Raw genomic sequence first — 20,019 nt, forward strand, 5'->3', positions numbered from 1 at the left:
CCAAGAAGCAGAGGATCGGTGGCAGGTGGGGTTACAGTCACCTGCCCCCCCCACCCTGAGGTGGCCCACAGGAGAATGCATCAGGTAAGTCCATCTACTCAGAATCAGAGAGCCTGGGCACAGTTTCCTCTGAACACTGTGACTCCGAATTGCCTAGCGAGCCGATGAAGCCAGACGGCCGGTTAGCTCTGGTTCCGGGGCTCTGGGATTTGCCCTGCTCACAAGTCCCCGGTCGGCGCCCGTGCAGCTGCCGGTACCGGGCTGCGCACTGAGACCCGCACTCACACATCTGGGCCTCAAAAGGGATGAGGGCACGAGACAGATTCCGTTATAATAGCCATCTTTATTTGTAAAAATCCAGATATAAAATGTATTCTTTCAGTCTTTCCAAGTTTTCCTTTTTACAAAAACAAAAAGGCACATAAAAACCATCCCCGCGGTCATTCCCATAGACGATGTTTGTCAGGCAGCCCTCCCCCCTCCCCCCCATATAGCTACATGCTTCATTCCGGGACGTCTTGCTTCCCCCACATGCTTCGGTGCTTTCCTACCAGGGTAGAGTTCCGAATTCCAAGACTGAAGTACACAAAGAGGGGGTGGGGGGCGGGTGCAAAGTGTGTGGCGTGATGCTCCACGGCGTGCAGGACACGGGGTCTAGTAGTAGGTTTCTTTCTCTACCCAGCCTGGAGGCAGCAAAGAGAGACAGACACACGGCAGTGAGGCCTCCTGGCTCTAGTACACAGGGGGAGCAACAGTGATGAGGCGCAACCCGGGGGGTGACAAAGCCCGGGGTGGGAGGAGGTCACCCAAATTCAATACCGGACCTCAACTGTTTTTATTCAAATGTTTTTAGAAAGGACATGTTAAGTGGGAAGATGGCTCCGATTTCTGACCAACTTTCTACCGTATCCTATTGGGTTTTAGTGGAGTCTAAAATAGGATTGGTTCTGAAACTCTCTGGGGATGGGACGGTGGCTGTAGGCAGTCCAGGGGCCTTAGCCAACCAGACTGCTCACAGGAAACAAGCCACAGAACCATGGCCTCCCCCACACCCCTGCTGAAGCTAAAAGGTCTGTACTTACCGCCAGGGCGTCGCCTGATGATGAGTTTTCGGACTTCGTCATACACGAAGATGAGGAGAGAGTAGGGGAAGGCACAGAACCACCAGGTAGGTCTGGAAAAGAGAAGCAGGTACCAATTTACACGTGAACACAATTCAAAGGAAAGAGAAACTGTATCATCAGCGACAGTGGAAGAACCTGGAAGGAGGAGCCAAATACGGTCATGACTAACCACTGAGCCTTTAGCATGGACCACTCAGCAGGGTCCCGAGAACAGAATGCTGCTCCCTGTGCCCAGGGCCTAGAGGGACAGAGGAAAGCAGACTGCAGACTTTCTGAACGAATCCCCTTCCCACCTTCAGTTTGCTTTTTTTAATTTGGTTTGGGGGGGGGGGGGGGGGGTTTGTTTTTTTTGTTGACCATCCCACAGCAAAGGGATATTTTCTTTCTTCCCTTTCTCAAGTTTAAGCAGCTTGAGTGTGACCTGTGTCTACATCCTGGCATTTGCTGATCAAGATCTGCCAGTGTGGGTCAAAACCAGTTTCTCCATCCCTTGCATTCAGTCCGCTGTGTGTTGAATCCCAGTGCTGGGGAATGAAAACAGCCAAGCCCTAAGAGCGCATAGGCCTTTGGGAGCCCGGCGGGCTGCTGCCACAGTCCCCAGCCTGGGTGCTTCCCTGACGACCAACTTCTGCAGTCAATGTATGAGGGAGGCTGTCCCAGGACAGAGGCCTGGCACTCTCCTCTCCTTCCTGGCGCTAGGCGTCCTCCTCCATAGCTAAAAGAGGACCTCCTCTGACTCGGCCACGCAGAGTAACTAAGCCACCTTCCAAATTGGGTAGAACCTGTTCAGGAACAAGCTCTCCAGTCAGAATAAAACATGGCCTGAGACACTACTCCATTTCAGGGTGACTCTCCATCTCAGCCTTTTAGAGAGCTGGGTTCTCCTACCCTCCTCTTGACAAACTGGCTCAGGCTGATGGAACTCAACTTGGACAAGGCTTGCCCCTGGTGTACGCTAGCTCTGTATAAGGTACTGGGGCTACAAAGTCAAAAAAGATCCTATAGCCTATGTCTTAAAGATTACAACCTAGTGGGGAGTAGAAATAATAGCAAGGAAGGGGTGTAACTGCACGTGTCCAGGAGGGTGACATCACACAGTTGTGGCAAGCTCCAGGGAAATCGGCCCTGAAGGACTCTCTGGCCTCATGGGCTGAGAGGGCGCAGCCTTGCCAAGGACACAGGCAGGGAGAAAGAGTACTGAATCCATCTAACAAGCTTGGATGGCTACAAGAGAAAGCTGGAAAGCCAGCTCGGGCAACAGCGGACAGACCCTGGATGCCAGGCTACCCTTCCACAGAGGGAATGTCTGTATAGACCCAACAAGATGTCAGTGAGGCCCACAGGGATTGGCTACGGCAGGGACAGAGTCAGGCTACTGGAATTTGCACTTCTGATAAACCTGCATTTTTCACATGTAGGGTTTACCACAAAGTCCTTCACTGGGTTTAAAAAAGGCCCGTCTGGTTCTGAGCAAAGTTAGTGGTGGGCTTCCTTTGGTCTACTCCACCCATGACCCACCCCAAGCCTGCTTCTCCCCCCTCCTTCGGGAGCAGAGGATTCAGGGGCCCACAGAGGTGGGGGCCTGTGATGGGACACACAAGGGCTAGGTAAGTAAATCAAGATTTGAACCCGGTCCCCAAGCCCCAGGATACCAATGACGACCAACTGTTACCACGGTGGACCCGAACATGGCACCCAAACACTCAACGCAGTGAGCTGGTGAGCCACCCCAAGGTACCAGAGCCTGTCTGGCCTGATCTTAGCCAAATCCTAAGCACCCTGGTCAGTCCTTCCTAATTTCCAGACCAGAGAAATTCTTGTACATGCCACCCCTAATCCCTAAAAATAATAGCTATAGCACACGTCACTTCTATTTCATGCTTTATGGAGCTGGATGAGGAGTGACTTACTTGAGGGGGTACATCCTCAGGGCAACACCCATTCCAGGGCAGTAGGAAAGGAAAGCAGCAAGGGCCGTCTCTTCAAAGAGGCCAAATATTAAGATCTTGTTCCTAAAATCAAGGGGAGAAAAAGCTTAAGAACGCAAACAAGAGTTTATCTTTTAATGCTATGTATTCAACGGCAGATCAATGTCTTTATGTGTTAGTGTTAGCTGTGCTTAGGAACTTGAGGGCAGACTGAAAAAAAAAAGAAACACACACTGGAGAATTACATTTTGCTTCCTAAATCTGTGCCAAAGGGGAGAGTCCAGAAACTGCCATGTGCCAGGGGCCAGGATTTTGCAAAGAGCTGAGAGACCGGGAGCCCTGGTCTGAGGGCCCCAACTGTCCTCTACTCACTTCATCCCCTGTTGGAAGACAGAGTTCCTCCTGGTCTTACAGATGACCAAATCAGCCCACTGCACCACCACGATGCTGACAAAGAAGGCCGTGTGGCAAGTGAACTCCACGATCTTCCTCTGTTCGTAGGTCTGAAACACAGAAGGCCGACAGATGAGCCCGGCCCTTGGCCCGCACGGCCGGTAGCTGAGCGGCCACCGTCCTCAGGGGTCTGAGGAGCGCCCCACTGGTCAGGCCCTCGCTCACCCACTGCTGCCCGTAGCTGTCCTCCACATCGTTGATCCAGCGGTCATCCCAGTCCACTCGGATGCCCAGCAGGTGGGTTGGGAGGAAGCCGTTCTCAGCCAGAATCACAAAGTATGTGAAGAAGCCCCCCAGGGCCTGGATCATACCTGCAAGTGTGCACAAACAGTCCTAACCTGGTTCCGGGGCACCTCCGCACACACTTCAGCCGACTGCCACAGCAGGCCCCGGAGGGTACTTTGGGGCGGTCTTCGGCACTGGCTGAGAGACGACTGAGAGGATGGGAGGACCCCAGCGGCGCAGCCCCCACACGGCACCCTCTTCTCTTTTTTGAGTCACTTTTTAGAGCTTTCTTTAAAAGGGGAAGACACGTAGGCCTTGCTCTGAAACACCCACTGCTATCATATGATCACGTGTCTCTACCAGGGCAGAGCCTTTTTAGGGGAAAAATGCTTCCCTATTTTTTTAATCTCTGCGACAACGTGACTTCTTTCCCATCTCAGTTTTCACACATTCCAAACAGTGAATGTGGCACCTTCCAACCCCCTCCCCCCACCGCATCTGATCCCACCCCACCACCCTGAGTTCCTCAGGGCAGGATTTCATCCTATGCTCTGGCCCTAAGCCTCCTCCTTAGAGTCAGGTCTTCCTGGCCATTAGCCAACTCCTTGTCAACAACTGTTAACCAGTCTGCCATATTTCCACAATGGACTCATCGGTTCCACTTTAACCCAAGTGTTCACAGTGATGCAACCCATTAATCCAAAGGCCTGGGCTGCTCCTGGTGGCCTCGCTGGGTTCTCCTGAAGGCCACTAGGCAGAGCATTTAGGATCCCAGGGCATTTTCACTGCCCACTACCTAGAGACCATCTGTTAGCTGGTCATGCTCCACTGGTAGAGTGGGAATCAAGCCCTGGGGGTGGGGAGAGTGGGGGTGCAGGGCTACCACTGGGTGGTGATCCGCCAGCCAAACCTTCAAGCTCATGTGGTTTCTTCAAAGCCTAACTCTCTATCCAAATTAGTGCCTGACACTCTATATCCCCAGGAAACACTGCCTCTGAATGAACTGTGCCTGGCGTTCTGAGGGGCAGCCCCCATTCTTAGGCAGCCAAGCCCCGTCTCAAGAACTCCAGTCTCCACAAGGAAGTAACTAGACAGACAGCAAAAGATTTCTTCTCGCTCAGGAGAATCTTGTACAAAACTCCCCTGCGTCTCACCCTATGCTGCCTCCTGCTAGATCTGAAGCCTGAGAAACCAAGCCTGGCAGAGCCCCCCTCCCCGCCACAGACGCTTCCCACTAAGCGCCGGGGGCCTCGGCAGCTCACCGATCTGCCCGTAGGCCATGCTGATCAGCCGCTCGTTCACAAGCTTGTCCGTTTTGGGGTTTCTGGGCTGTCTCTTCATGATGTCGCTCTCAGCTTGCTCATAAGCCAGGGAGATGGCAGGAACCTGGGGAAGAGAGGCGAGAGAGAAGAGTATAAAAGTTGTCAGATACCAAGAAGCTGACAGCATGAACGCTTTGTTATAAAGTCCTTGCCCCCTCTCCTTTAAAACTGGTTTTCATACCATGAGATGCTGTTACCAGGCCTATTAAAAAATAATAATAATGTTGCCATCTGATAGGTGGTGTCAGCTGCCCGGAGGATCGGGAACACAGCTTCCTGGGGCCTGAGGCCGTGACGCATGGTGAGTACCACTTACGCCCAGCCTGACTGGGCGATGCAGCGGCGGGTGAGCGAGGGGGGCCTGAAGCTGCCGTGCCAGTCACTTACTTACCATGTCCGTGCCCAGGTCAATGCAGAGGATGGTGACGGTCCCCAGGGGTAGTGGAATGTTTGCAATAATAAATATCAGGAAGGGGGTGATCTCTGGAATGTTACTGGTCAGGGTGTAGGCAATGGATTTCTTCAAGTTATCAAAGATCAGACGACCTGGGAAAAGCAAGAGGTTGGTTTTGTTTTGGCTTTTTACTATAGAGCTTAAAGAGATGGGCAGTACCGGGATGAGTTTCTGGTGAACACTTTATAAACACAGTGCTCGCTCACCTTCTTCTACTCCAGTTACAATTGATGCAAAGTTGTCATCCAGAAGAATCATGTCTGCAGCCTGCTTAGACACGTCGGAGCCAGCAATCCCCATAGCAACCCCAATGTCTGCCTTCTTTAAGGCTGGAGAGTCATTCACGCCATCGCCAGTTACAGCTACAATAGCCCCCTGCCAGAAGAAGGGAGTGGGTCTGTTAAGAGCCACACGGTCCAGGGGAGGAGGCACACGGGGCACACGCCTCAACTTGCCTCTCCTCGCTACAGACCCTGCCCCTTTCCTAGGAGACTCTCAGCGGGCACAGAACTGGCTCAGCCAAGAAGCCACCCAGCCACAAGCTGACCACAGAATCGAGGAGTGATGACAAATGTATCCCCTCCCCTTACTAACAAGGGCTCCTCAAAGCCAGGACTTCGATGAGTGTACCTCTGGAAAACCTGATTCCTTTAAGGTCTTTTCAAGGTATGGGACAAGAGTCTCCTGGCTATTCACGTCCCCCGTGTAGACCTGAGGAGCCTGGACTGCTATTCTAGGCCAAGTGTGGAGCCTCAGACTCTGGGCCACGGTGAAGACGTGTGTGGTCAAGTGTGTGGCTCGGCTGAGCCGTTATCAGGTTTCCCTTCTCTCTGGAGCCATGCCTGGAGCTTTTTACCGGCACATAGGCAGTGAGTCTAAGAAGACGTTGGGCTGTGGTTCCGGCCCTGGTGCTGCGACCACAGAGGTCAGCAGTGCCCGAAAGAGCCAGCCCTGGCTGCCCGCTAACCTGTCTCTGGCAGCCTTCCACAATGATAAGCTTCTGCTGAGGAGAGGTCCTGGCAAACACGATCTCCGTGTGGTACTTCAGAATGTCATCCAGCTGCTCAGCGGTCATGTCCTTCAGGTCGCTTCCATGAACCACACAGGCCTTGGCATCTCTAGAATCAGGATGGGAAGAAAGATCCCCCGTTGCTTCCCCTGCGTGATGCTCCTCACCAAGCAGGGAGGGGATGTTCAACTATGCCGAACGCTTTGTACAGCAGCCCACGGCCAGAGGGGATCTTCCCCATCACGTAAGAGCTATTATCTGGGCAGAGGTCCACAGGTTACAAAGCATGTTCATACGTCTTAGATCTGGTTCAAGACGCACAGCCACCTGCGGGGCAGCCTGCCTTCACCTTCCTTTCCCGATCTTTACAGAGGACACACTGAAATGGTATGACCAAGTTCTAGACAGTAGATCAAACCCTCTCATAGCCCCAAGCTGGGTGAGGGGGCCCCATACTTTAACAACACACCAGCACAATACTGCTTTGTCTCTGTTACCTTCTGTACTTTACTGCCCAAATTCCTTTCTCGCCTGAACTACCTGGACAAGTTAGTGTGGCCCTGGAAACAGACTTGGTGCTAGGTGTTAGGTCATATGCTCTGTGATTAATAGCATGAAATGAGAGGCTCGACTGCAGAGTGTACTGTATGACGAAGCTTCAGCTTCCCTGCTTTGCAAAGCGGGACTAACACCTATCTTCATAGGTTACCGCTTAAGTGCTGAGGATATGTAAACCTAAGTGTTAGCTATGATGACCTGCTCTCACTGAAAGCCTCCCCTGGAAGGACCAGACTGCCTTCTGGAACTATAGGGGCCTTCCCTATTCAGAGCAAGGTCATCATAGAAGCAAACCATCATGCAACCAAGCTGATGATTCCCAACAACCACCATTTGTGCACTTAAGGTAGACCAGGCTGAGCTTCCTGCCTTACCTGGGGTTCACCTGGCTCACTGGGATGTTGAGGCGGGCAGCGATGTCTTCCACGGTCTCGTTGCCTTCTGAGATGATGCCCACACCTTTGGCAATGGCTTTGGCTGTAATTGGATGGTCTCCAGTGACCATAATGACCTGCAACAAGAAACAGGGCAATATTGCACGCAGCTGCCTAAGTAGGCAAGAATAAATATTAAGGATGCTTCATCTTGGACTATCAAAAGGACAGGAATGCAAACCTAAAACTCATAAACATTAACCAAAAATACAAACATACACCTGTTTATGGAAAACACGAAGCAACATCCAGATCTTGTCTTGGTATATGATCATATAAGATATGTAACGTCTGTTTTTCCTTTTACACAGTCATGTAAGAAAACTCAAATTTACTAAAACCGGCAAAAAAAAAAAAATGGTAAAAATGTGATGCTGATCGGACTACAGGGCAAAGGTGCCACACACTGCTGGTCAGCATCCCCAAAGTGGCCCAATTTGGGAGAGAGCATAAATACGTAAAAAGAATTCAAAACCTTGTTACTGCTTTTCTGACCCGATGATTATATTCAGAAGACTACACTGAAGAATATAGTCAAAGTGTTTGGGGAATCATTTTTACAAAGTTTTTCAGGGCGGTATTACCAATGAGCATGAGAGAGTGGAAACAAATCAGACAGCCAGCACCAAGGCAGGCTAAACAAACCGCCCCGTTATCAGTGCACTTGAACAATGTTCCGTGACTTAAAAAGACAGATACAGAGGACACCAAACATTCATTAAAAAACCAGTTAACTGAAAATAGAGAAGACCAGCTATTCCCAGCATGAAGTAGATCAACTGAGAACGTATTTCAAATGTAAAACCTTACACCAAGTCTTTTTGCTCTTTCCAGTGATTTTTAAGCTTCCATTTCTTTCCCCCCAAATGTGTTTTTTCTTTTGAATCTCTCATCTGCTGTCTACACCAACATCTTAATACCATTTGGCCTTTTCTGGTGGTAACCAAAGCTTTGGAGATAAGAAACTCATCCTCCTGGTGAGAAAACTGAGCTGGCCCCACGTGACTCCCGTGGGGCCACATGACGAAGCAGGGTGCCCCGAGGCACACTGCACACCTACCTTAATACCAGCGCTGCGACACTTGCCCACGGCATCAGGGACGGCGGCCCGCGGAGGGTCAATCATGGAGATGAGCCCAACAAAGCAGAGGTTTTCAACGGGGAAATTCACGTCATCCGTGTCAAACTGGAACCCTTCAGGAAACTGTTCATCGGGCAGAAAGAGGTGGCAGAAACCTGCGGTGGGGGGGGCGGTCTGTGAGGACCTCACCGATGGAGATGGCCCAGGAAAGAAGCCGCTGGTCATTCAGACGGCCTCCTTCTGGCTCCAGGTTGAGTTTGGAATATTGTTTCAAGGTCTAGTTTTAAAACCATGAGGTTTTATTTAACATGTACGTTTGCTATGGGGTCAGAAAAACCATGCAGATGACAAGAGTCCATCACCAAGCCTCAAAGGAAGCTCCCCGTCCAGCATGGAGAAGACAGAATGAGGACAGGACTTCTGAGCACTGGGGCTTCAGGGTTCATGACCTGCCCACTCAGGTGCTTAGATTTGGCAAATCACGTAATTATTTGTCTCTGCTTCTTTCCTTAGAAAAAATTGAGCCCCTGTCTCTGCTCACTCTTCATCTAACCAAAAGACATGACTGCCCACCAGTGAGGGCCAGCCTGCAAGCTATTTTGAGGATAAATACAAAGCAGACACATTCTGCCCAAGGCGCTTTATCACACAGTATCATTACTACAGGATCATGACATTCCAGAGGTTGTTGCAAGGTGGTATGAAGGTGCAAGTGGTAGGAGGTGGCATATGTGGGTTCATGGGAGAGAGAATGCTTCTACTTTGGGCCCGGAGACGTGGGGAAATGACACTTGACCACTGATTTTTCAGTGGAGAGAGACAGAAGAGAGACACCTCAAATCAGATGAGGGAGCAGGTATGAACCAGAGCATGGGCCCAGGCAGTCACTTCTGAGTTACTCAGCTAAGCGGAACAGGAAGAATTACATCAATGATGGCTTTTTACCTGTCCGCCTCCAAAATAGCACAAACGCTGCTTTCTCAATTACATTATACAGTGAGTATCACGTACTCCTCGCCTGCCCTGGCTGACATACTCCAAGGACAGGTAGCTCCCTAGATGGAAAGTTTACTGCCAGTGTCATTTGTGAGCTGATGCATAAGCTCTGGTGTAAATTCACAACCGTTGTGCCAGTCAGGAAATGGTTTTCCTCTGGGAATTAATTTTAATTTCATTAAGTTTGTAAGTCATAGTTCTAGCAACAAAGGTTTGATAATAAAGCTCTTCCCTATTTTTTTTTTTTTCAGGCAAACAGAACTGACCAGCATGAGACCAAAGGTCTAAGTACGAATCAGAAGCAAACCAATAGGATTTTGTTGCTCAGATGCCCCAACACACCAAACATCTCTCCAGCCCTTCCTATTTTCAGAATAGGGGAACAGATCAGGGAGGAGGAGGAATCCTCCGGAAGGGCTTCGGGGAGGTCAGGACACCGTGCAGATGTGTACCAGACTGACAGCCATGCTGCTGGCTGTCCACGTACCTAGCACTCGCTCTCCGAGGCCACCCAGCTCCAGGTAGGCGTTCTGAAAGGCATCCTTCAGCTCCTCATCTAGGGGCTGCTCCTTGCCGTGCAGGAGGATGGAGCTACAGCGGTCCAAGATCCTTTCTGGGGCACCCTTCATCACCAATAGGTGTCGGGGCTCAGACGTGTTGGGGTTCTTATGGATGGACAGCTGTAAAGGACGGTGGACATGTGAATGCCGGTGGCTGCATGTGGCGGTTGGAGCGGGGAGCGCAGCTCACTTACTACTTAGTATGTGTCATGACAACCACCAAGGTCTCCTATTTCTGAACTCTGGTGTCCCACGCCTTGTAGCATACTTTGAATGCTACCCAAAAAACCAGCACAGCGATGTCGTCCTAAATCCCTGGCACGCGTTCATACGTAAACCTTTCCTGAAGGCAAACTGGGAACAAAGGGGTGGGCACATGCGTGGACACCTCGCCCCCTCGCGGCACCCCCACTCCAAACCGTAAGTATTCCAGAGGGCCCCAACACATTAGGGGAGCCTTCATTTATCCCACCGATACTCAAATGACTTAGGATTTTCTATACCTACTCCAGGGCAAAATCTAAGAGCTTGCATAAAGTTGGGAGAATTCGTTTTTTGAAAGCACTTAAAGCTTGTAACATTTCAAACGGGAAAACAGCTCTCCTTCCGGGTTCCATTCCTCCCCGCCTGCCCCCCGCCACCACTAGGCCACCTGGTACTTGTTGGTGGAGTTGAAGGGGATCTCCACGATCTTGGCGTATCGCTCTCTCATCTCCTTCACTGAGCCACAGCACAGCTCGATGCATTTCAAGAGCGCAGACTCCGAGGCGTCGCCTGCAACTGCCCGCTGCAGAGCAGAGACAACATCTGTGGGTCAGCCTGAAACGCTTCACCCGGGCACCCTGAACACCTGGAAAGTCACCTGGATGTACTCTGATCTGGTCAGAAGCAGAGAACAGGGCAGGCAAGGGGAAGCAGCACTGTTGGCGGTGACTGGCCTCCCTCTGCTCAGACACACACCCCAGCCGCCGCCTCCTGTCTGCCCTCTTTCCCCACCCCAATTCCAGCTTCTGGTAGGAGAGGGGCACCTGAAGGGGTCACCCACCCTTGGGAGGAGCACAACACACTCTTCTAACCTACTTTAGCCTTTTTTTTTAAATCTTCCCCTGTTGCAAAGTCTCAAAGCCAACACTATTCCCAAGGACATATTTCTGGTTACGAATATGAAAATACCAAGTGAGAATCCAAATATTTACAGCACCTACAATTGAAAATCCCTTCGGTTCCCAGGACTGGGGGCAAACTATGTCAAGGGCAAAATAGAAGGCTTTAAACATAATTGTGCAAAATTATCTGGGCCTGAGTGGTGTGAACTGAAAGCTATTATTAGCTCCAACAGTCATATAATCAGCTAACATTTTAAGTTAAAGCCTACACTTGAGGTAACACATACTTCTCTTTGGTGTGATATACTGGGACACACTAAGAACATTTTCAGCTGTAGCCAACTTTTATATAAACACCTGAGAACTCTGCTTTAGGACTGCACAAGCAGATAGAAAATTAATGCTCGCAAATACAGTAGCCCTGTTTAGTAAGAAAGGTGGCCAGGTTTGGGAAGAAACGTGAAATTAGTGGGATCGTTTTAAACAAAGACCAGTTATTAAAGCAGAATAGAGCTGTATGCCTTTGGGGGGGGAAGGGCAGGAATAATGCCATTGACACGGCCCCACCCCCTGAAATACTCAGAAATACAGCCCATGCTCCCTTTCTGGTACTTTTCAATGGGGAAAGATTTGACACTTGTTGAGTCCTATGCTGAAAGCCTAGATTTCCACTTTGAGGTAAGGAAATATATGAAAGCAGGCATCTCAAGTTTTATCCCAGGATAAATACCCTCCTCTAATCAACATTAATTCAATGCCAAGAACACCTCCTTCAAAGGATACAGAGGTCCCATCTTCATAGGAGAAGCCCCCTCAGTTCCATCTAAGTGAGCCGCCTTTGCCTTTGACAGCCCGGTTTCTACCCAGAACCACCCCCAGCAGCCTTGCTGAGAACAAGCAAGCCCAGAGGGCCTCCTCACACACTGTCTTCTGCATCCTAAACAATCCTGTGCGGCTATGACCTTTCCAAGACCGTCTCCACTGGCAGCACAGTGAAACCTCAGTCATTTCACATTTCACATGAATTCCATGAGGCTGAGCTTATGTTCGCATCATTAGTAAGCAAGCAGAGAACAAATAAGATAAGAGAAATAGCTGAGCTATTTTAAGAAAATAAATGGCTTAAGGGATTTACTGGAATCTACTGTATCCTAATATGCAAATACGATTATCGAGTCACAAAAGCAGCCCTCACTGTCTGCTAGGTTAGTGGGTTATCATACACTCAGAGTGGCAACACCAGGTTTTATTCATTTGGTTTCTCACGGTTAAGATTGCTTCCCACCTCTGGTCAGTTTTTACTGTAGAGTCCCTCTTCTCGAACCTATGCAGACCACAGGGTAACCCTAAGTGCTTTGGGATCCCTAGGCAACACGTCACACGGAGGGTGTCCTATGGGGAGTGGTTCCCTTACAGGACGCAGAGGGCACATGCTCTTTAAAGAGAACACTGAGGTGGTGGTTCTTGTGGGGTACCTAGAACCCCGCACGGCAGCCTAACAGCTAGCAGGAACCCCTGAGCATACCTTAAGGATAGGTAGGTTTTCCTGGTTCGCCTGAAACACCGCCCTGTTACAGAGACCCGCAATTCTGGACAGAGAGAGCCAGGTGGCTGAACTCTTGTCAAATGAGACACCTGATGGAGGCAAGAAAGAAAAGATAGGAAAATAATGCATTACCTTTATATAAATGTCCCATAAAAAGTGAAACAATACATCTCATTTCCCGACTAATGAAACTAATCAGGTTTCAGGGCAAAATTGAGAGAAATCTAAAACCCATTCCCTTAACTCCTTACCAGATGATAAAAAACAAAAACCAAAACTAACTAAAAAAAAAAAAAAGAAAAAAAAGGAAGCCACGTGAGCAGGTAAGGCTACAGTGTGGGGTGGGTCCGGCGCCTTACCACTCTGATTCTCCGTTGTGTCGGCTTCATGGATTTGATTGTCGAACCACATGTGGGCGACTGTCATCCGGTTCTGAGTCAGAGTTCCAGTTTTATCCGAGCAGATGGTGGACGTGGACCCCAAGGTCTCCACAGCTTCTAAGTTCTTCACTAAGCAGTTTTTCCTTGCCATGCGTTTGGCAGTAAGGGTCAGACATACCTAAAAACCATTAGGAACCAGATTATTTCAATCTCAAGCAGGATGGAATTCTATACAGACTGCGGCTCCATCCTAATGTGGAAGATGCTGGTCTAAAATTAAACCTCTCCGGCCATCCTCTGAAGTCTGAACCCTAATGGAAACATGTACAGAGGGCCTTCCCTCCTCCCATAAAGCAATAGATTAAGAAAAGTGGAAACAGCCAGGATTTACCATATTGTAGTTCCCCTGCTCACCGCCCCCCCAATTCTTCTCCTTTGTTACACTATTGTGGAGCATGTGATAAGATCAGATCAAGATTTAGACCTCTTTAGGCTTTGGCGTTTCTATCTTCCACGTTAAAAAAACAAAACAAAAAAAACACGCCAAGCCTCCTCGTTCTCTGACCCTACCGACGGCTCTGAAGAGAAACTGCACACAAGTGCATGCGATCAACCCTGAGTCGGTGGCGGCTGCTGGGGGGCTGGGGGGGTGGGGGGGGGGGGTGGAGTCACACATGCAGGCTGATCTAAGAGCGAGCGCTGTCGTCCCCCAGTCACTAACCGTGACAGTAGCCAGCAGGCCTTCCGGCACGTTGGCGACAATGATGCCGATAAGAAAGATGACGGCCTCGAGCCAGGTGTACTCCAGGATCAGAGACAGGACGAAGAAGGACACACCCAGGAACACGGCCACACCCGTGATGATATGGATAAAATGCTCAATTTCTGCAGCGATGGGAGTCTGGCCTCCTTCCAGCCCAGAAGCAAGTGTGGCGATTCTTCCCATCACTGTTCGGTCCCCAGTGTACACGACAATGCCACGAGCAGTGCCTTAAGAAGGGGGGGGTGGTACCGTGTTTCATCAAAGAAGTCACAGATTTTGCACAGTTACCTGGCATGGCTCTTAGCATGGCTCAAAAAGAGACCAAACTACACGTTTTCAAGGGCCAGCTCTTTGGTGGGGTAAACACGGCTTTACACCACGGAGACTCTGGTGAAGGGCTTTCTATCCAGGAGCAGGACAGCAGCTCCAGAGGCCATGGCCAGGTGGGCACGGCCAACAGAAGAGGTGTGCTGGAGGTGGGGGACAGAACAGACCAACAGTCCGCCCCCAGGCTCCCAGAGCCTTCCTGCCAGCGAGTGAACCACAGCTGCTGTGCTTGACCACAAGAGTCAGACAAGGAGCCAATAAAACCAGGACAGAAATGGTAAGTCTCTGGTTTTGTTGTTGTTGTTAATGCCCAAGATAAACAGCATGTTAAAATGGTCTACCTTCCACACAGTTGGTTGAAAAGAAGGCAATGTTCCTCGTTTCCAGGGGGTTTTCATTTGTGAAGTCTGGAGACCTAGTCTGGGGCTCTGATTCACCAGTGAGTGAGGAGTTGTCCACCTGTCCGTGAGACAAGCGTAAGGGCTGTGTGAGCGCAAGCCGGGCCGCCCTGCACTCTCCACCTGAGCCCTGCGGGTGAAGATGGGGGACCTGCTGAACCCACCTTGCAGCCGTTGGCAGAGATGATCCTGAGGTCAGCAGGGATTCGGTCTCCTCCTTTCACTTCCACCAGATCCCCGACTACAACTTCCTCCGCATTGATGCTCATTTTTTCACCATTTCGAATCACAAGGGCTTGCTTGAGGAGCAGAAAACAGTTTATACACCATTCAATCAGAGAAAAGGGGCTGCCAACAAGGACCGGGTAGTGTTCAAATGAGAAGACCAAATTCCAAAGGGATCTCTAATGTGAATTACCCGAGGGCATGACAAGGAGATTATTAATCTATTTACACAAGTTAACAAAAGCTTGTCGGGAGTTACTGCGAGGTGGCCCTCTTGTTCCCATCCACTTGGAAACCTCAGTTTCACACTAGCTCACATCCCCGGGGCTCTCCATGGAGAAAGGCAAAGCAAGAGGTACCTGGGGAACCATGTTTTTGAAGGATTCCATGATCTTGGAACTTTTAGCTTCTTGATAGTAGGAGAAACAACCAGTTATGATGACGACAGCTGACAGTACCACCCCAAGATACAGCTGGAAGGAACAAACAAGTCAGAGCCGCAGGCTCGCAGGAAGGAGTTGGGAACATTTAGTTAATTTTTGACTGAACAAAAACCAAAGTTTTAACAGGTCAAGGCTTCAGAAATACAGAACTTGCGTCTTTGTATTTATCTTCCTAGAGACTGTGTACAGGAGGGTCAGAAATGGGGTCCCAGATGGGCGCCTGGGTGGCTCAGATGGTTAAGCGTCTGCCTTTGGCTCAGGTCATGATCCCAGGGTCCTGGGATCGAGTCCCGCATCGGGGTCCCTGCTCCTTGGGAGCCTGCTTCTCCCTCTGCTTCTCTCTCTCTGTCTCTCATGAATAAATAAAATCTTAAAAAAAAAAAAAAAGAAATGGGGTCCCAGAGACACTTGGTCACTACACCTTGATAGACTTTTGGAAGTGTTCCAGATGAATCAGTTTCTCCCACTTTATTAAAACAAAGATATTTTCAAAAAAACTTGTCACTTCTGAAGAGTGGCTACCAAACATTTCTGGATGTGCCTTATGGGCCAACATGAGAAGCTGTGCTCTGCTGTATGGGTGGCGGCCGGCCCCAGGCCAGGACCTGTGCAGAGCTGCCTGTTCACCGCGACATGCTGGGTGGACATCCAGCTTGGAAGAGCATCTAGAAGGTGGGAGATGGAGAGAGAAACCGGAAACGAAGAAGAATGGATGGGGCCTCGAAGGCAACAGTTGCTAACGCTGCTTTCCCTCATGTTTGTCTACTTTTAAAGACTTATTTACTTGAGAGAGGGAGAAAGAATCCCAAGCAGACTCCTGGTTGAGCATGGAGCCCAAGGCAGGGCTCGATCTCAAGACCCTGAGATCATGACCCAAGCAGAAATCAAGAGTCGGACGCTCAACCAACTGAGCCACCCAGGTGCCCCTTTCCCTCCTGTTTAAAACCATCAGCTAGGGCTCTTGGGTGGCTCATTTGGTCAAGCGTCTGGCTTTGGCTCAGGTCATGATCCTGGGGTCCTGGGATTGAGCCCCGCATTGGGCTCCCTGCTCCTTAGGGAGACTGCTTCTCCCTCTGCCTCTGCCTCTCTCTCATGAATAAATAAATCTTAAAATAAATAAATTAAACCATCAGCTAACTAGTGGTAACCAGTGGAAAACAAGTGGGTGGCAAAGACCAGCAGGGATACCTTACGCATACTCAGTAATCTAAATTAGGAGCTACAGAACTCACGTTATCATTTTGAGGTTCCTCTTCTGTGGCAGCTTGGATGCCGTAAGCTAAGAAACAAAGAATCGCTCCAATCCACAGTAACATGGAGAAACCCCCAAACAGCTGCCGACAGAACTTGACCCATTCGGGAGTGGTGGGAGGCGGGGTGAGAGCATTGGGGCCATCTCGAGCCAGGATCTCAGCAGCTCGAGCAGTTGTTAAGCCCTGAGATGCAGAGGAATGTAAATAAGACATACTGCCCCCAGAACATACAAGCAAATATACCCACCTGATAGCTGGAAGGCCCCAGTAATGGGTTTAGGAGGAAACAAAATGCCCCAAGCTAGCGAGCCTACAAAACCTGGCAAGTTCTGATGAGGACCCTCTCCTGGTCCGGGCACATAGCTGCCCAGACTTTCTAAGGAGCCCACAACACCAGACTGAAATTCGTTTTAAATCGATCCATGGACAGATCTGAATCCAGTCTGATCTAAGTTTAGGTAAGGGACTCAGGCCAAATTGCATTTTTACCAAAAAGATAGCAATGTTAACTCATCGGTTCAGTTTTGCAAATTAAGAGCTTTGAGTTCTTTTGCATATTGAATCTGTCAGGAAGGAGAAGAAAGAAACCCTCTATAAACATCAAAAAAGGAAGAAAAACTTCTCTGTAGGAATCCAACCTGTGAATGGTTTAATAGCCAAGTTTTCAGTATAGAAGACTATCCTGTGGATGGTAACTGAAAGGACAGTCTGGCTGGGAGGGTTCCCACAAGTGCACATTCCAGCCCACCCCCAGGAAGCTACCAACATCAAAGAATTCACGGAAAAAATCCACTGTACTAAAGCCTGGCGCTTCTCTAAATGGGCCTTAAAACCAAGACACATGGACGGCACACAGTAGATACAAGGCTCCCATGACAAGGGGAAAATGTGATTACTTTCATGTTATCAAAATACCGGGGGGGGGGGGGGCAGGGGTAGAGACAAAACCAATTTTTGCCCAAAGTATCCGTTAATATGTAGTTTGTATTCACACGTTATTTTAAATATTTGAGCTACCTAGGGAGTATGAGTAACAGGAAGAAGAAAGCCAGGCAGTGAAGGGGAAATGAGGACGCGGCTGGGACCCCCCTCAAGTTCCTGATGTAACCCCAGGGCAGAGTAACTGACACCCACCATCTGAGCACTCTCTGCACGCCAGGGCATTCTCAAGACAACCCTTTTCTACGTATTACTACAAGGGAGAGCATGTGCTCAGGCTGCCCAACAGGGAGTGTCAGCTCCATCTGAGTCAGGCCTCCCCTCGGAGCCCAGGGCATCCATATCAGCCACGCTCCTTACAACCTCTTGAGCATTTATTGAAATGATGGCTACATGTTGGCTAGCACTCACGTCAGTCCCCAAGAGTTTTTACTTTTTGCACAGAAATAACAAACTGTACCCTCCCCTGACTGTTTACTTTTATACTGTTCGTGTGGCAAATTTAATACCCAAATCCTCCAGGTAACAAGAATACACAACACATGCTTTATGGAAAGATTTCTTTAAGTGGTGTAAAAAACAAGTTTCAAATAAATGCTAGAATAATCAAGGTTCTGGAGCAATGGAGCTAGATGGCAAAACTGCAAAAACTGAAGTGTTAAAGATTCAACTCACTGAAATATTCAACTCCATTTCATGAACATAGAAGAATAAAGACAAAGATTTATAATCGAAAGGTCAGGGAATGAGCATGGCCACGGAGCCATTCCATTTTAAATCCTGGTGCTTCCCTTATTGGATCTCACTTATTATAAAATGGGGAAAATAACATCTACTTTCAAAGTGTCAGGGGCCAACAAAATACTAAAAAAGCGCCCCAAAGCCCAAGCTTCACATGCGGCACAGTAGATACTCAGATGGTGCCTGTCATCATTCTCTTCCTCTTAGGTCTGTGCCACGGGGGAGATGCCCTAGGGAAACAGGATTTGGATTCTGTACAAGTGTGAAATGACAACATACTCGACTCAGGTCTGTTCCATATTTGCGATGAAGTTCGTCAAGGCTAAGTTTATGGTCATCCTACGGGGAAACAAACAGAAGAATTAAATACTGTACCATGAAAAAAGATGAGGAGAAAGCATTAATGTCCCTCGTTGCCAGTACTAACTAGGCTCAGCAAACAGGCTTTCCTTCCCGTGCAGAAGGCAGTAGATGTCTCGCTGATGCCCAGTGGCTCGGCAACCACCCAGCCCTGTGCTGAGAGTCCCTCCCTGGAGGTCAGTGAAAGCTGTGGGATGAGGCCCCTTGCCACCTGCCAGGACTTCAGGGAAGCCCAGCAGGCTCAGAGCTCAAGGGAAACCTTGTTTGCCTTCTCTGATGACCAGCAGGTTCTAGGTAGGCCGTGTCTGTGGAAGCCTCCACAGCCGGGGGGCTCGAGGCTCCCCTTATGTTTGGCATAATCCAGAAGCAGAGAAAAGCGATGGCCCCCGGTATCAACCACAGTTCCTTCTATGGACCTTTGGTTATGCCAGGCGGTGGGGTGGGGGATAACTTTCCCAACATGCCAACAGCCTGGAAAATGAAAATTTTCCAGACCGATCACTAGGGTTTGGTAAGGTCTGTAAAAACAACCACAATGACTGTTTTGCTTTTAAAATAAAGCAAGTCTCTGACTGAAGGACTGGGGGTGGGGAGGGGAGAATCAAACACCCAACAGATAGGATACAATTAATTTATAAGGAGAACAGAAAGTAACCTGCCTCCTAATACCTACCATAGAAACTTCTTTCTTCAGTTCATCCATATCCCGCTCTTTCTTGGCCTTCTTTTTGTCGCCATGCTCTGAAACGGCTGCAGGTTCATATTTATCACGTCCAACCTACAGGAGAATGTGGGAGAGGTGAGGTTGTGTATTATGAACACACAGGGAATTCTGGAGCAGGGGATGTTAGCAGTTTTTAGGATAGAGAACATTTCGAATAGTCAACAGGACAGTAATCATGGACACCACAAACTAAAGCAACGACTACTGCAACTATCATGCCCCAAGACACGCCACGTGCACCCGAAGGCAGTAAGACAAGGGGAGAAGTCACGGCAACCACAGAAGGGTCCCGCTAGTCACTTCCATTTGGGGTGAACAGGGAAAGGGTTGTGCTGTCAAAATCTCCATACCGCCACCTTCCATCTTCCCCACAGAGAGAATGAAATCATCTTTACATCAGTAACTGAGAGCACAGTGCTGATGCCTTTGCATTTTGAACCAGAAAGTCTGAGTTAGACTCCTGCACTCTACCACTTGTCAGCTATATATCCTTGGGTAAGTCAGTGACTCTTAAAGCTTCAATTTTTTCTTTGCTGGTGTGGAGAGAATAGTTGTGCCCACCTCCATGTAGTGTTTTCTGGGAGAACCAATTATACAAAACACTTAAATGCAAGTTACTTCTATTTTGTTTAAATTCTTAGCTTTGCAAAGAAGCCATTAAGGATCAAAT

At 49.3% G+C, this 20,019-nt stretch overlaps 1 protein-coding gene across 2 annotated transcripts in view; it reads right to left on the reverse strand.

Moving 5' to 3' along the window:
• Window positions 1–323: 323 nt before the first annotated feature.
• ATP1A1 (ATPase Na+/K+ transporting subunit alpha 1) overlaps window positions 324–20,019 on the reverse strand; it is a 29,231-nt gene continuing 9,535 nt past the window's right edge. For both annotated transcript variants that reach the window (XM_025872514.2, XM_025872515.2), the window contains exons 2-23: window positions 19,299–19,403; window positions 18,545–18,604; window positions 16,565–16,768; window positions 15,249–15,362; window positions 14,829–14,963; window positions 14,608–14,725; window positions 13,898–14,166; window positions 13,156–13,354; window positions 12,776–12,885; window positions 10,797–10,931; window positions 10,072–10,264; window positions 8,568–8,743; window positions 7,448–7,584; window positions 6,474–6,624; window positions 5,713–5,881; window positions 5,444–5,598; window positions 4,993–5,116; window positions 3,671–3,816; window positions 3,425–3,555; window positions 3,035–3,136; window positions 1,083–1,174; window positions 324–683 (exon numbers count right to left, since the gene is read on the reverse strand). In XM_025872514.2, the coding sequence (XP_025728299.1) occupies window positions 655–683; window positions 1,083–1,174; window positions 3,035–3,136; window positions 3,425–3,555; window positions 3,671–3,816; window positions 4,993–5,116; window positions 5,444–5,598; window positions 5,713–5,881; window positions 6,474–6,624; window positions 7,448–7,584; window positions 8,568–8,743; window positions 10,072–10,264; window positions 10,797–10,931; window positions 12,776–12,885; window positions 13,156–13,354; window positions 13,898–14,166; window positions 14,608–14,725; window positions 14,829–14,963; window positions 15,249–15,362; window positions 16,565–16,768; window positions 18,545–18,604; window positions 19,299–19,403 (3,054 nt within the window). In that variant the 3' untranslated portion in view covers window positions 324–654. The remainder of the gene's footprint in view (window positions 684–1,082; window positions 1,175–3,034; window positions 3,137–3,424; window positions 3,556–3,670; window positions 3,817–4,992; window positions 5,117–5,443; window positions 5,599–5,712; window positions 5,882–6,473; window positions 6,625–7,447; window positions 7,585–8,567; window positions 8,744–10,071; window positions 10,265–10,796; window positions 10,932–12,775; window positions 12,886–13,155; window positions 13,355–13,897; window positions 14,167–14,607; window positions 14,726–14,828; window positions 14,964–15,248; window positions 15,363–16,564; window positions 16,769–18,544; window positions 18,605–19,298; window positions 19,404–20,019) is intronic.

The sequence above is a fragment of the Callorhinus ursinus genome, unplaced genomic scaffold (genome assembly GCF_003265705.2).
Source record: "Callorhinus ursinus isolate GAN/ISIS: 27379988/994484 unplaced genomic scaffold, GSC_fseal_2.0 scaffold9, whole genome shotgun sequence".
Lineage (NCBI taxonomy): Eukaryota > Metazoa > Chordata > Mammalia > Carnivora > Otariidae > Callorhinus > Callorhinus ursinus.